Raw genomic sequence first — 17,938 nt, 5'->3', positions numbered from 1 at the left:
TTTATTTTTACATGGTGACTAGTTGTTTTTTATAAATTTAATTATATAGTATACCGAAGTAGTGTAATTAATTTATTTAATGCTGCAAACTAACTTAAATCAGAAATGAATTTTCCATCAAAGTACAGTTTAAAGATTCACAGAAATGTTTAATGCCCGTAGTTGCTTAAGCAGTACTGGACCAATACAAGTGTCTTCTGTGCTTCTCTACATTCTCCTGACTGAAGAAGCTAAATATCTTTTAGATAAATTACATTTCAAAGTACACCATGCAGGAATAAAGGTTTACAAATGTATTTATAACTGCATTTTGTGTGCAGAGTAGGTTTTGAAATATGGATATTACATTATATTGGATGTAACAATATGTTACTGATAAATTAAAAGTCCAAATATAAGATGTTTATATGTGATTCAGCTCAGTTTCAAAACACATCAATAATTACCTAGAAATAATATTCTACCTAATAAGTAATGTGTATTGATAAAGTAAATATAAATTTTCTTTAGCTGAAATTTTTGTTTAAATACTAACAAAAAAATTTTTTGAATATTATTTATAATTTAGTTTCTTAATTTTGTCAAAGTAAAATTAAGATGAGCTCAAGTAGTTCAAAAGCAGTTAAGATGCAGCTGCAAAAGACTACCTTTTTATATTCTTCTACTCAAATTACAAATAAAATTAAAATTTTGCCCTGCTATTTACGTCAACAGAAATGAATATCTTAGTAAACGTGCATTAGAAAAATTTTTTAATAACCATAACATAAAAACTAAAACATTTCTAAAGACATGTTTAAATAACTTTTTTGTGTTGATCGGCAGAATATACTCATGAAGAATGAACATTTTCAAATTGGCACTCAAATGCGTTTTTAATGTGTGAGCTGTTATCAATTATACACACGCACGCGCACACACACACACACACACACACACACACACACACACACACACACACACACACACACACACACACACACACACACACACACACACACACACACACACACACACACACACACACACACACACACACACACACACACACACACACACACACACACATTTAGGCCAATTGTTTTAAAGTCATTATTAAAACAATTGAATATTAATATTATAAATTACAACATATCATCTTAGTTTCAGAAAATAGATACTTTACATGAAAAAATTTAATAATGTAATAAATAAAAAGGTTTTAGATACCCCCTAAGTAGACAGATGTCAGTGTGGAAGAATGATTCATAATATTATGATGAAAATGAAATGGTTATGAAGTGATACAATTATGAAATAGTTTTCACTACTAAAAATTAAATGCAGAATTTAAACATTTATTTATTTAAATAAATTTAAAAATTTATTAAAACACTTCAGAGCTATCATCCATCCCTCACAAAGAAATAAATTAAAATTTCAATTAATTACAAAATTATTCTTAAACCATTGTAAAAGTTTTTCATTTTTATAAAACAATTGAATTCTAATTGATTTTGCAAAAGATATTAAATTTTATTGTAAAATTAGTTAGTATTATTAACCAATATTATATCAATGAAACAAGGACAATAAAAAAGTAATCTGTCATTAACAGGTTGGAACTTGGCCTTCTATCTATCTTTCCTTTTCAACACAATCAAATTTGACTTGAGTTGTAAATAACTGTGGATACCAATAAACACTTCTCTTCCTCTACACTTACTATTTGAGTATTCATTTCAATTCCTACAAATGTTAAGTTCAGAATGTGGGAATAACTTACAATTCATGCCTCATTTCATTAAGTAAGCCTTCAGCAACAAAATGTCTAAAACAAAGCATGGGATACTTAGAAGTAAACACCTCCTCATTTTGTCATATTACTACTTGGAAAATTGTGTCATAAAGGAGGGGAGTGAAGAAATTTAAAGTAAATAAATTAGGGTTTTACATAACATATAAATATAATATTCCCTCCACATCCCTTGAGAAAAAAATGAATGACAAGAAAAAAACACTGCAACAATAAAAAGTACAAAAAAAGGAAAGAAGTTTAAACTAGTTAAAAATTTTAAACTTTAGCCAAATCTAAAGTTTGTGCAATTTAAACAAATTGGGCTTTTTAGAATTTGCCTTCCATGTTCATTGCAGATCTAAAGAACCAGAATGTGTTATGATACCTTATAATTAACATAAAACATGCAATAAAGCAACAAAAGCTCACCATTTATTCAATTTTCTACTTAATCTATGATAAGTGTATATGCAAACACCAAGTAAATAAAAATGCTTTGACAAACTGGGAGTACTAAATAAAGTGATTGTGGACAGACATGAGCATATGTGAAGAAATAATACAAATTTTTTTAAATTAAAAACAAAAATTTAACCGCTGACCTGATGTTATTTAATTCAGCTGATGTACGAGAACCAGTACAATAAAAAACAGCTTCAGTTGTTATTATCATACTTACTTAATAATTTTCAATTTCGAAAATGCTAATCCCTGAGAATTTTTAAGTGACAAGTACAATCATGTTATACTGAATAGAGTTTACCTTTTCTCAGGGCCCATTTTTTCTTCTCTTTTTATTATAAACAGTATATCTACTTATTATTATATAAAATACCCAAACAGTTTAATATCTTGAATAGATTTAATGAATAAGATTATATTATTTATTAAAAAAATAAAAGTCTCAAAAACAATACTAATAAAAAAAAAATGGAAAATTTATCATTTATTAAAAAAAAAATAATAATTTTATTTAAATATAGAAATAAATAATTGCTACTATTATTGTTACTTTAAGATTATAAACTTTAATGGCAAATATATAAGTATCATTACTCAATAAAATAAATTCACATCTACAGTATGTGCCTGTGCACACAGGAGCTGAAAGTGTATAGCCATAACAATAACCTTAACATATACAGAATTTATAAATATAATACTTTGCTATTCAATATTTATATCTTGGTTACAGCTGTGGAACAACAGACAGAAGCATTTAAATCATGTGTGGTTTTGTGAGAGTAGTTTAAATCTGTTCTTAATCTACTGTGCTATATGGGGCTTTAGTTCAGATTTCTAAACTCAGTGAACTGACTTTATGGTCAGATAAACTGACAGACACCCAATAGGTATAAATAGCTATTGTTTCCTATGTGTTCATTCAATATCATATAAATTAAACTTTACCTGTGTTATATATTTTCTCTTTTCTTTTCTTGAACAATTTGATAAGCAGGCAGAAATGAACATGGACAAAATATCACTATTATTAAATCAGGCTCTAGAATATAATTTCAAATATGGATTCTGATTATGAATATCCATTGAGAACGATGTTAAAGTTTTATTGCACCAATCCAGATTCATTATAAAAAATAAATGAATAATAAATCTATCTTCTGAAATCTAATCCATTACTAAATTTTTTATTTTATTTCTTTTTGAATGTGTGAGTTGTAATCTATTCAACAAGTGAACAATACGCAATTCCCCGATAATCCAATGACATGAATGTTATGTATGATATGTAAATAAGGTGTAGACTTGTGCAGACTCAGGCCGACCATTTTTCTGAGACATGTAGTTAAATGAACCCCAACCAACAAAGTAATCTAATATCCACTGTCTAGTACAATTCAAATCCATATAAAAACAAATTTTACTAGGATTCAAACCTCAGAACTTCTGACTTTGAAAATCAGCTGTTAAAAAACTGATTGATTAAAATATTACTAATTAATAAAAATATTAGGGTTAAATCAAGGAAAATTCAAACAGAAATAGAAATTACAAAACCAAAATTTTTGTTTTAATGTGAAATTTATTTGCACGCTATGGACAGGATCTAATATCCTTCCAAAGAAGCCACTTTCTCATAGATTTAACTGGAAAATAATTTTTTTTTGCACAGGAAGTAAAATTAATTTTAAAGGAAAAGTACAGCAATGCTCAAAATTTTAATCAAACTATATTTTTTTTCAACATTAAGCTAATATTTATTGATTTAAATATTACTATAACTGATGTACAGAGTAACTGCAAATTTAAAAATATATAATAAATATGAAAAATTAAAAAAAAGAAACAAAAGCAAATTTGTAAATAAATAGGATATAAATTATTCTTGGATAATGGAACTTCATAGAATGATTTTATTAGTCACTAAATCAAAAAAGTAAGAAGGGATTTAACTGTTCAAATGCTGTTAAAGATTTATAATCTCAAAGTACCTTATGTAAGGATCAACTAAAAAGCAAAAATATTTGCTAAAGCCACAACAAATACAAAAAAAAATTACTTGTACAAAAATCAGGTACACAGAGCAATAAAAACATACTGCATTACAAATAAATAAAAAATAAAAACAATCATCTGAAATGCTAGAGTACATGCAGCACATGATTTCTTACCAAATGACTTTGAAGCAAGTCGTTTATACATTTCAAGACTAGATTTACGATGAACCATTCGATGAGTGATAGCCTGGTACCTTCTGCGAAATTCTTGTTCCGAGTGTGTAGAATCAACAGAACCTCTTCGTTCATCTTCTCTGTCTTCTTCTAAACATAAATGTCCATCACAATATAAACAATCTATCATAAAGTTTAATTTTATGATTTTTTAATAAAAGTTTCTTTTCTACATTGTTGTCAAATAATCATACAATAAAACTGCTTATCATATTTATTTATTGTCACATCAACTAGAGGCTAATTCCCAATAATGGTAACTATTATACTCATATCACCCACCAGCTTTCACAAATACTATCATATTTTATTTTAAATCTTGGTAGTAGGTAATATATAATACATTTTCCAGGAATATAAATTAGTTTATAAAATAAGAAAAAGGTAGAATATTTTTTCTTAAAGGCTCACTCCATGGTGGAGCAGGGAATTGACTGTTATGAAACAAGCTGTCTGTTGTTCATGGAAAGCATCTCAGCAGGAGAGTGATCTGGAACGGCGGGCGGTCCTTGTTGGCGAATATAGAGATCTTAGATCTCGATATTTTACAAGTTCAGACAGCGAAGAGGGGTTACTGGCATTCCTTTGTGAATGAACAGGGGTACAAGGATTCTTGGGGGGTTGTATATAGGGTCTTGGGACACAAACGACAGTAGGATGTTCTTCTGCTTGCTCTCTCAATCTGGCTCGGTGTAATTTCAGACATGTCACAGGCTACAAAACGATTTGCTGCCCGATGAAAGTGAAGTAAGTGAGACTGCATATCATCAGCAGGTGAGGCGTGCGGTTGCTCAGTTTCGCAGGAGTGCAGTCTCCTTGAAGATTATTGAGGCTGAGGTGCGTCAAGCTATCTGTAGTCTAGGTAGAAGTAAGGCTCCTGGCTTTGATGGGATAATGGTGGAGCTCCTTGTACACTTGGTAGGGGTAAATGTGAGAATTATTACATGAGTTTTTAATAAATTCTTGTTTAGAGGATATTTTCCGGTGTGTTGGAAGAAGGGGATTGTGAAACTATTGTTTAAAGGTGGCGACAAGGCTCCCACTGTTAGTTCGTCGTCATATAGGCCCTTGACATTACTGCCACTTATTTATAAGGTCGTTGAAAAGGTTCTGTACCTTTGTACAAATGAGAGATTGACCTCATGTGGGTTACTAATGGATAATCAGTATGGGTTTCATCCCGGAAAGTGTACTGAGGATGTCATGCTTCATGTAATGAGTGTGGTAACCTACAGTCGGGAGGAATATGCCCTGGGAAATTTCCTGGACATTTCTGGGGTATTTAATAACCTATTGTCTTCTGCTATATAACAATTGCAGAAGAGAGATCGTACTGTGACTGTGAAAAGTGCGCAAAATCAAAGAAAATTGCGTTCACCAAGGACATATTAAAAGTAGAACTTTTAAAAATCAGTTAAACAAAAATATATTCATTACAAAGTAGATGAAATCACAAAATCAAAAGTTGTATCATATTTTGCTCATACCACTGAAATTTTAGCTCGATAGAAGTCGTAATGGTCACAAGTCAAAGGCTATATTGGGGGTAATAACACAACATTTAAGTTAAGGGATGTAAAAAATGTATTAGTTGTTAATAGAGTAGATGCAAATGCTTAGAAAAATTGCATTCAGCATGTAATTAAAGAAGAAAAAAATATGGGAAGCAGATAGTTTGTGTGAAAATATTATTGAAGTTATCGTGATAAATTTAGGAAACAATGACAATAGTTCAACAGTTAGCTTATCTGATACTGAAGAAATGCACTGAGATAACAATTATTTTTTTTCTGTTTAACTTGATGAAATTTTAATATAGAGATAATGTACTTTCTTAAAATTTTTATTTTTTATGGCAAATATATTTATATTTTATCACAATTTTCTAGTTTTTGCATTACAATTTATATATACTTCATTTTTATGTTACAAGAAAAGTGTTTTTTCTTGGATGGATTGCGCTAAAATAAATTACAATCACCATAGTGTTATGTTCTGGATTGCTGCATGGTTTCATGGAACAAGGTTTAATTACATTTCTACACTGATAATTTTTCTAAGAGGTCCATCTAAGGGCTCTTGTTGGTTTGAAAGCACTGAACAGCCAACCAGATTTACTTTGATGAAGAGATGGTAGTCGTGTGCCAAGTCAAGGCTGTAGCAAATGGTAAAAAATCCTCCACTTGAACTGCTTAAGTAAAGCCTTTGTGTAACTAATACAGAATGAGATTGTTATGCACATTGTTATGCAGAACATCACCAATTAGTGAGTGTCTCTCACTGTTTTGATTTGATTTCTGATCTTTAGTATTTTGTAATAAATGCTTAATGTTATTGCCAACCATGGTTACATGAATTCTGCCAGAAAAAATTCCTTGTACTGTTCAACAATCACAACTCAATAACATCTATCCTTCTCATCATTTGTGCTATTTGAAAATCAAATACCAACCTCTTCTACAATGTAATCACAAATATTGTGATAATATTTGTGATTACATATTATTAATAATTATAAATTAATATTATTGCATATTGTAATACTGCTTTCACATAGTAATCATATACTTGTGTAAAAATCGATTATTAATCAATTTTGCTGGTTCTGTGTCCTTTCACTGTGGAAGTAATGAAATTGAAAGTAAAGGCAAGTGTGAAATTTTATCTGCTTAGATCACAAAATACTTGTGTCTAGAATTCAAATTAAAGATAAAAAATTCAAAAAAGTCATTTGGATATGTATTATAATTAAGTAAGAATAAGAAATAAATAAAATGAACAAATTGAATAATTTTAATGAAAAATTAAAAATAAATTCATCAGTACCAGTTGAATAAAAAGATGCTATTAAAAATAATTTCAATTAAATTTTATAATAAAAATAATATTAATAATTTAACTAAAAATCAAGATAAGATTAATTTCAAAGACTAATTTGTATATAAATATAAAAAAAATATTACAAGTGTCTCAGTAACTTCTTTAAAAAATGTATACCTACTCTATAATTTTCTTAAAGTGAGAGAGTTTAACATTTAAAAATGTAATTTTTACACCTTTTAATATAATTGTTTATCCTCAAAAAATTGGCTTTAAAATAAACTGTAGGAAGTATTATAAAAAAAAGTCTTAAAGCTTGAAAATTTGACCATCGTATAATCATCAACAAAGAAACCACAAAATTCAGGTACAACCTACAGTTTATTATCCCTATCTTTAATCAGCAAGTAAAAGTAAACATTGCCCATATATATGACGAATTTAAGGGTATTGCATGAGATACTTTACAAATGGTCAATTTTTATATAAATAATAGGTTTTTCTGTTAAACTAAAGCAAATTAGTCCTACAGAAAATGCAACACAAATAAAATATAAAAGACCAGTAACTAGTATTAAACAAAAAAAATTTTTAATTCAAACTCTGAATCATGATTGTTTTTTTCCATAATTCCTCCAATTCTTCATCACTGTTTTCACGAAACAAGTTTCTGGAACTTAGGAACTGGAATGGATTATCTGGGAGATGCAAGTCTGAGTGTAGATAGCACTGAAGAATACAGTACAATGTATTTAGATTTCTTATAGATTCTGAACACATAGAAATAACGATCAGTTAAGTGATCTTAAATGCCAAACCATAGGGACACCAAATGGTAAGGTCTTTTGTGTGTCATGTTTTTTAGCCATCTTTTTAAGTTGACCACATAGTTATTGCATATTATACGAGGAACCCATGACTTTTATGTAACCTGTTAAGAAGAAAGCCATCAGGACTTTGCAGTGGCCAATTAATTGATGGGAGCTTCTATGCTTATCCATAACTCTGGAAACTAGTTGTGTTTGCACAACTTCTGCATGATATGGAGGGGGTCCATTCTTTTAGAGATTTGCCCTCCATATTTTTAATCTGTGGAAACAAAGTTCTCTAACACATGAGAAAACGCAAAGTTCTCTAACATATTAAAGTGCACTAAGACTGTAATATTCTGCTGACTGAAAAAAATGGTAAAAAAATTTGATTATATATACCACACCACATATTCTCTTTTGGATATTTGCGAATGAATTTCACACTCATTCATGTGGATTTTCAGAGCCCATACTTGATGATTATGGTGATTCATGACTCCATGAAGATGAAATGTTCCTTCATCAGAAAATAAAATGCGTTGCAAGTAGTTTTCATCAGCAGAAATGAAGTCTAACATGGTTGTTAAAAAGTAAACTACATGCTTATCATTAGATTTAATTTCAGTAGCCACAGTTTATAAGCATGAAGTTTCAATCGTTTGTGATCAACATTATGAACAGTGCTTTTAGGAATGTTTAGATGACAACTAACTCTAGGAACTGAATGTTTTAAACTTCTTTGGAAAAAAAATAGAATTCTATTTGTGTTTTGGACACTTGTTTTAGGCCTACCTGGTGAATGTCCTTTCAAAACACTTTTGGTTTCCAAAAACTATTCACACCACTCGCATATGCTTTTGTCACTTGGAGAACTTCTATAATTGACTAGTATATAATTTCTTTGTATGACAAGTCACTGATTTTGTTTCTGCAAACCAGTACATGCACTGTGTTTTCACTAGTGGTGGCACCATGGTACTAAAGCAAGAATCATAACAGCTTGGACTGTGTGTAGTCTAACGCAGCTGCTATTTGATAGAGAATGTGTAAACTAAAGCTTAATTGTTGTCGCTTCAAGATTACGCGTAAAACACTACTTAGCAAATAAAGACTGCATTTGTTTTTGAAACTCTACAGTTCTTTTTCAGATAATTGGTATTCATATGTTGAAATGAAGTCTTTTAAGCAGTGAAATGTATCCAGAACCTAAACTTTAGAATTAATGTCAATCAATCTGTGTGAATGTGTTTTAAATTGTACTAAATATTCCTGATCAAATATAAATACCTTTTATCATTTTATGCCAAGGTAATCTAAATTTATAACTTTATAAATAATTGGCTTATATGTGTATAAAGCATCTAACAAATGTGTAGTATCTAAGGTATAAAGTATCTAAAGTATATGTAGAAATCTAAGAATGTGTATAAAGTATAAAATATCTTAAAACAAGATGTTTTTTACACACAAACCTGTATTAAAATAACCAGAAAACATAAACTAAATAATTTTATACTATTAGAAAGTGAGTACAGTGTAAGACAAACATGATTACTGACTGAAATTAATAAAAATTAATAAGAAATAATTTTGTTGATCAAATAATGTATTGTTTTTTTTTTTTTTTAGTAGGCATCAGGAAACCTGATTAGTTGATTAGAACTTCAGAAATATGCCTTATTGTGCAATCATTAGGAATGGCCATCAAATTAGTTTAAAAACTGATAATTCATAATGCTTTATAAACATTTATTTTGTTAACTCACCTTTACTACTTGATCTCTGCCAAACCTGGAGTTCTTCATTATCACCTATGTAGACCCAAGTAGCACAAAGAAATGGTTTCGTGTAACATCCAAGCCATTCATCTTCATCTGATCCAAGACTGCTTGGGCTACAACGTAATTTTTCCATACTAGCATCAGTTGATCGTGTAAGAGGTCTGAAATAAATAATTGGCAGTATTATAAAGGAAGGGAAAATATTAAACACGAGGCTTAAATTAATGCATAGCGATAGAATCATTGTAATAAGTATAAAATCGAAACCTAAATAAACCGACAACAATTGTTAACGTCTATAAGCCTACAAGCGCCCATGATAACGATGAGGTAGTGTATAAGAAGAAATTGATGAAGCAGTTAAACACATAAAAGGGGATGAAAATTTAATAATAGTTGGAGATTGGAATGCAAACATTGGAAAAGGCAAGGAAGGAAATTTAGTGGTGAATACGGGCTGGGCAAAAAGAATGAAAGAGGGGACCAACTTACAGAGTTTTGCACAAAGTATAATTTAGTAATTGCCAACACCCAGTTTAAAAATCATAATAGAAGAATATACACTTGGAGAAAGCCAGGCGATATTGCAAGGTATCAGATAGATTATATCATAGTTAAGTAAAGATTTAGAAATCAACTTGTCGACTGCAAAACTTACCCTTGAGCAGACATTGATAGCGACCATAATTTAGTGATAATGAAATGTAGATTGGGGTTTAAAAACCTGAAGAAAACGTGTCAGATGAATAGGTGGAATTTAGAGAAGCTTGAGGAAGAGGAGGTAAAGAGGATGTTTGAGGAGGATATCGCAAGAGGTCTGAATAAAAAACATAAGGTAGAAAATGTAGAAGAAGAATAGGAGAATGTTAAAAAGGAAATTCTTAAATTAGCAGAAGCGAACTTAGGCGGAACAAAGAGAACTGGTAGAAAACCTTGGATTTCAGACGATATATTGCAGCTGACGGATAAACGTAGAAAATATAAGAATGCTAGTGATGAAGAAAGTAAAAGGAATTATCGACTCTTAAGAAATACTATCTATATACAGGAAGTGCAAACTAGCGAAATAAGAGTTGATTAAAGAAAAGTTTTCAGAAGTGGAAACAGAAATGAACATTAGTAAAATAGACGAAGCATACAGGAAAGTTAAGGAAAATTTTGGGGTACATAAATTAAAATCTAATAATGTGTTAACCAAGATGATACACCGATTTATAGTATGAAAGGAAAGGTTGATAGGTGGGTGGAATATATTGAATAGTTATACGGAGGAAATGAATTAGAAAATGGTGTTATAGAGGAAGTCAAAGAGGATGAAAGGGGAGAAACAATACTGAGATCTGAATTTAAGATAGCACTAAAAGATCTGAATGGCAGAAAGGCTCCTGGAATAGACAGAATAGCTGCAGAATTACTGCACAGTGCAGGTGAGGAAGCGATTGATAGATTATACAAACTGGTGTGTAATATTTATGAAAAAGGGGAAGTTCCATCAGGCTTTAAAAAGAGTGTTATAGACATGATACCAAGGAAAGGAGGAGCAGATTAATGTGAAGAATATAGAAAAATTAGCTTAACTAGTCATGCATCAGAAATCTTAACTAGAATTCTGTACAGAAGAATTAAGAGGGGAATGGAAGAAGTGTTAGGAGAAGACCTATTTGGTTTCAGGAAAAGTATAGGGACAAGGGAAGCAATTTTAGCATTCAGATTAATAATAGAAGGAAGATTAAAGATTAACTGGCATTTATAGACCTGGAAAAGGTGTTTGATAATGTAGACTGGAATAAAATGTTCAGCATTTTAAAAAAATAGGGTTCAAATACAGAGATAGAAGAACAATTGCTAACATGTACAGGAACCAAACAGCAACAGTAATAATTGAAGAACATAAGAAAGAAGCCGTAATAAAAAAGGGAGTCCAACAAGGATGTTCCCTATCCCCGATACTTTTTAATCTTTACATAAAACTAGCAGTTAAGAAGAAAAGATTAGAAGCATTTGAAATGTGGTACTACAGGAGAATGTTAAAAACCAAATGGGTGGATAAAGTGACAAATGAAGAGGTGTTGCGGCAAATTGATAAAGAAAGAAACACTTGGCAAAATATTGTTAAAAGAAGAGACAGACTTATAGGCCACATATTAAGGCATCCTGAAATAGTCGTTTTAATATTGGAGGGACAGGTAGAAGGAAAAAATTGTGCAGGCAGGCAACGTTTGGAATATGTAAAACAAATTGTTAGAGATGTAGGATGTAGGGGGTATACTGAAGAAACGACTGGCACTGGATAGGGAATCTTGGTGAGCTGCATCAAACCAGTCAAATGAATGAAGACAAAAAAATAATTAAAAAAATTTTTAAACAAATAAATATCATTGCTGATCTTTTCATCTTGGCTCTTTTCAAAAATAGACATATGCCTACATTATTAAAAGTTGTATCATTGGTAACTTACATGCATAAGTTGTAACTTACATATATATATTTTCAATCACAATAAAGAACGCATACTCATTTAATGAAGATAGAGAAGTATTTCTTAAATTTCTCAGATGAATAAAAAAAAGTTTTCATAAATTTTTTTGAAGCAGTTTTTTTTTCTAGAAATTAGTTAACATTGTTTAGATTAAATAAACTAATCCGTACGATTAAGTGATGTGCTTAATGATATAAACCCATCAAAACAGACAAAAGAAATCTGATACTTCATGAGAGTGACAGTTGAAATTAGTGTTCAGTAATCAATGTATTGGTAGAAAGCATTACAAAGTTTTAAACTGTTTTTTTTTTTAATTTTAACGGGTGACCAATTACCATTATTTAAAGGGACACCAATAAAAAAACAAAACAAATAAATAAGGTGAATATCATAGATTGGAAGGGTCAATTTTAGAAAGTGAGATAATGATGTGCAGCATTAAGCTATAAATGATAATAGCATTGTATAATACATTTTTATGAATGTTTCTGAGTTGATGAATGTAAGAATGATAATGATGAAATTCTGACTGACTGAATTAGGAAAAATTTGTTAATTAGAGAGAGAAGTATGGTAATATCATAATGATTGACCCCCATTCACTCAAGGATATTTATGAAATGTATGTGTGCAAATGTTCTGTGTTTGAAGAAGATCTGTCAGTTATTAGACCAAAGAGAAAATGGAGAGGTCTGAATAGATTTTACAACTGCAAAATATTCAAATAACTTTTCAAAAGTTCAAGTTGGAAGTAAAAGATGAAAATTAATGTAATATTGTATTTTCTATAAAATTCTAAATTTGTTTGGTGTTTCACGTAACCCCAAACAAACTTAAAAATTTTCAGTTGAATTTTTAATATTGATCATATATATTCTGACTACTTGACATTCATAGATGGTTTTCAGAGATTACAAGCTTCTATCCTGTCATATCTAGTTTCGCTGCTTTCATCAATTCAATTTTCTAGTAACTGTTAAACAACTTTTGATATACTAAAAACAATAATACCTTGTTCTTTCTTTAAGTTCATCTCGACCTCGTTCTTCAGATTTTGCTCTGACTGCCTCCATATGAATTCTAGCATGATGTCTCCTTTCCTCTGACCTAAACCGCTTATCAACTTTTTTGTACAAGCGAGGAGCACGATGTGGAGTTCTTGGTGAATCAGCAAACCCAGCTGGAGGTTGTACAATGTCAGCACTCACTCTTGTATCTGACTAAAATCAAAAAGATCACATGTTTTGCAATAAATTATTCTACAAAGATACAAATGTATTAGGTTTAGTTTAGAACTAAAATGAAAACTATAAATTAAAATATTAGTATGATTAATTAAAGATTGAAACAAGTTGTTTTGTCTTTTTTATCTTGATCTAGTTATAGGTCACTGCTATCAAATGTAAAATTATACAAGGTTGAAATAATTCCGAAAATATACAAATAAATTTTTATTACAAGATTATTTTTATAAAAAAATTCCAGCATTTAATTTTTATAAGTATGAAAGTATTCAACTTACTGAACAATAAATTTTAAATATGATTCTACGCAACTACAAAAATGTACAACTCTTGAAAAAAGTGTACCCCATATTTAGGAAATGTCAAGTAATATATTTAAAATTAGTCAATAAAACCTTCTAAGAAATATGGTTTAAAGTAAGCTCTCAAAAAAATTAAGTTACATAACTGAAACGGTGCTGGAGTATCCATCATCTCTCTCTCTTTCAAAGACAAAAGCCTTATTTTGAGTCTTTACAGTTTAATTACATGAAGGTGCAGGTATGAATAGTAATAGTTTACCAAAGTAATGAACATGAGAAAATTAAAAAATGACCTAAAGATAAACAGAAAATAAATTATGTTTTGTAAATACACACATTAAAAAAAAAAAAAATGTTGTGCGAAAGGAAACCACACCATGGTTGAGCTGTTTCAGCACATTCCATAAGAAATCAAGTACAGCAGAACCACATATTTTACATTTTGTAGAGATACTATTATTGTGCATTAATTAATATGGGTTTGGATTGTGAAAAATGAAATTTTTCATTTAAAAGGGATCAACTTACTTTTATTTAAATAAACTGTAATTAACTTTTTGATAAGCTAGACATTTACGTTATGGGTAGAGTGAGAAAAAATCTGTCTGGTAAACAAAATGTGCATCAAATGCACATTTTGTTGTATCTTCATATTCATATTACCATTAAAAAAACACAATCCTAACATCCTTCAGCTTAAAATTATAACAAGATGTTCTTTTTTTCTATTGGTTTTTTAAAAAAATCTATTAAGCATAATATTTCAGTTAACAGTCATTTAAATATGGAACAAAATAATTTAAAAAAATTAATGAATTTTAAATTATTTCATTAACAACTAATTATTAAATATTAATTAAATAACTAATTAATGAAATTAGTTCAGCTAATTTTGTTCATTCCGTTACTAAGTTTAAAAAGAGTTTATAAATTAATTAAAAGAGATATTTTTATGTATAATATTAAAAAATTCTACCCTTTAAATATCTACAATTAAATGACTGTGACCTCATAATTTTTTCATTTGACAATAAACTATTTTAGACAGATAAGTTTCTGAAAATATTTATTCCTTAATAAATTAATACCTGTGATAATAAAAACATTTTTATAAAAATATTAGAACTTTTTTTAATTGAATAACGGTCTTACTCCATTGAAGAGTTCCTTTACGAGTCACTGAAGATGACTGACTACAAGACTAATTGAAAATGTTATGATGTAACTTTTTAAGCTTTTTACTTATTACATTTAGTTCAATTTGTCATTTCAAAAGTTTATAGTTTTAAATAACTTCTTTCTCTACTGAATAATTAGTAATTAAGGTATATGGAATACATTTACAACTTCTGATCTAGTCTAGACACAGTTGCCAGTCATGAAACTAAAAAAAATAACAATATTGAAATAAGTATTTAAAAGTAATAATATATATCTTAGAAGGAATGTATGATCTTTCTATTATACCAAATAAAAAAAATCTGATATGAAAACAAACAAAATTATTCCCAACCATTACTGACATAAATATTTGAAATCTGAAGTACTTAACATGTAATACACAAAATATGTAAGGAATTAGAATATAAAACCCATAAAATTTGATAGTATCCTGAACAGTGAATGAAATAACCTGGTGGCCTTTATCATGGCCTTCTCCAGTACTCACAGAATCTCATAAATATTCTCATTGAAAATATAATTACAAATCAAAAACAATAAATACAAATTACATAATTTGTTTAAAGAAAATAGATTAAGTTCAATTCTAATTATTTGTTGGAATGACAAAAATATGAGTTACAACTATTTTTTAACAGTGACAATATGAGCTTGTTAATAATATATTAGTGCATCTGATAAAGCTGGAACTTTCTCAAAATATGAGTTTACTTTTCTATTTATACATTTACTTACACGTATATAACTTTTAAATTATCCTGTTTTATCACTAAATAAACATGTATATACTAGCAGTCTTAAGATAAATAAAAAGTACATTTAATTTTACTCAGCTGCAGAACCATTATCTGTATTTTTATAAATTATAAAAAGTTTCCACTTTACAGATTAAAACACAGTAAAAATGAGGTAGCTATTGACAATCTGAATTAACACTGGCAAAAATAAATAATTTGGATGTCCAAATAAATGTTCAGAAAAAAAGCTTGAGAAAGAAAAATGTTCAAGAATAACCAGTAATTTAGAAGAAAAGCAAGCAGGCATATTAACTATAAAACAATAAATTAACCATGCACAATACAAATTCTTAGAGGAAAAATTTAGTTAGAATAAAATAAATTCAATTATAATGCAGACAAGAGCATTAAAATAGATTACTGTAGACAAAGCTCTTGTCTGCTTAATCTAAAATAAAATCACTAAAAGATATTATCAGATCTACTTTAGCTTTTGCTACTGCCACTGATTTAAATAAAAATATTTAAACATAAAATTTACATGTATGATGTTCTTCCAATGTTGGAGTTTTATAAACTTGTGAACAAAAATGAATAAAGATAGATCTGTGACTTTATAAAATGGAAGGTTCCATAAAATATTGTTTTTCACAGAAAAAATATCCAGCCTACATCTACTTCGGTATTTTACCTCAAACACAGGAGAAAAAATAAGAATATCAAATCCTGTTACACCACTAAGTAAATTTACATATAAATGTTACTTTAACACGGTTCTAAACAGATCTTTCTTAAGATTCCAATAAATCTTAAAAATGTAACCTCCAAGCCTAAGAAGAGGCAAAAGTATACAACAGAGTAGAAGGCAAACATTTGGTAAAAATATGGAACAGGATATTCTGTGAACAAAAAAAACAAAATATTCTAGTTTCACCAAATAGCATCATAAATGAAAATATTCTCAAATATTTGGGTGCTACTTCCTAAAATGCAATTGACTGAATTAACATTATAAACAGATTATAGAGCTTTTTAAGGGATTGGTCATCCAAAGAGAAAAGAAAAGACTAGTAGAGTTTGGTGAGCAATAAAAATGCAAATTTTTGACCAAAACTGCACTGTATTCAGACTAATAAATAAAATAATTTGAGTTATTAAATTACACACTATCAAATTACATAAAAATTATTTTTCAGAGGTTAAAATGAACAATGTTCAATTGATCAAAATCATTTGCATTCAAGATATTACTTTGTAATATTACAGTTTTTTATGCTGTTTGTTGCATATAATGTGTTTGTAAATTTCATATTGTGAAAATGAATTGAGATCCTCTTTTTATGAGCTACATGTAAAATTTGCATACTGTGATAAATGTCTTTACATACAGAATATATCGCAAAGTTTTTCCAGGACGTTTGTAACCTATTCTACTCAAAAAAAATAATGGATATATTCATGTAAATACATGTCCTAAAATACTTTGTTTGCGATTTACAGCTAGTAAAAGATTTCACTTGGATTTCAGCTACCCCAGTGAAATGAGACTGCACTGAAACTGGGCAGTCTCATTTAAATATGAGACTGCCCAGTCTCATATTTAAATAGTGTGTATGTATACCTGGGCCCTACCAACTAAACCTAACCACCTCACCAATTCCCCTCCCAGGCCGGACCTGAAATTAAGCATTACACAGCCCCAGGAGGTACCTTCAATCTTGGAGAGTCTGGAGTCCCCATGCATCACCACAGACACTCATCCACACAAGTACAGATGCACACCGGCTCTGCAGGGGGCTGTCCTTCACCCCTTCGCTCTCCGGTCCTGTACTATTGCCTCAGCCAAGGACTCTTACTCAGAGAGTTTTGATGTTCTGCACAAGTTTCTTATCCAAAGCCTATCCAAAGCTTATCCAAATTGTGCTATCGTCTTCTTTCCTTACCAGGATGTCCTTGGCGAGCTTTGCAACTGTATTCCATTCACTGAGTCCTTCTAACATGTGACTGACTATATTATCCGGGAAAAGCCACTCTAAATTATGCATCCTCTGGACCCCAGCCCACCTGGCACAGTCAAAAAAGGTATGCTTCGGGGTTCCACCTCCTCA

At 29.7% G+C, this 17,938-nt stretch overlaps 1 protein-coding gene across 1 annotated transcript in view; it reads right to left on the bottom strand.

Moving 5' to 3' along the window:
• Nucleotides 1-17,938, bottom strand: part of LOC142334481 (uncharacterized) — a 266,080-nt gene that overhangs the window by 27,135 nt on the left and 221,007 nt on the right. The window contains exons 23-25 of the mRNA XM_075382546.1: nt 13,377-13,585; nt 9,869-10,044; nt 4,411-4,560 (exon numbers count right to left, since the gene is read on the bottom strand). Of these exons, the coding sequence (XP_075238661.1) occupies nt 4,411-4,560; nt 9,869-10,044; nt 13,377-13,585 (535 nt within the window). The remainder of the gene's footprint in view (nt 1-4,410; nt 4,561-9,868; nt 10,045-13,376; nt 13,586-17,938) is intronic.

Source organism: Lycorma delicatula, chromosome 1 (genome assembly GCF_047948215.1).
Source record: "Lycorma delicatula isolate Av1 chromosome 1, ASM4794821v1, whole genome shotgun sequence".
Taxonomy (NCBI): domain Eukaryota; kingdom Metazoa; phylum Arthropoda; class Insecta; order Hemiptera; family Fulgoridae; genus Lycorma; species Lycorma delicatula.
Note: the sequence above shows the minus strand (reverse complement) of the source record. Positions and strands in the feature narration are given on the sequence as shown.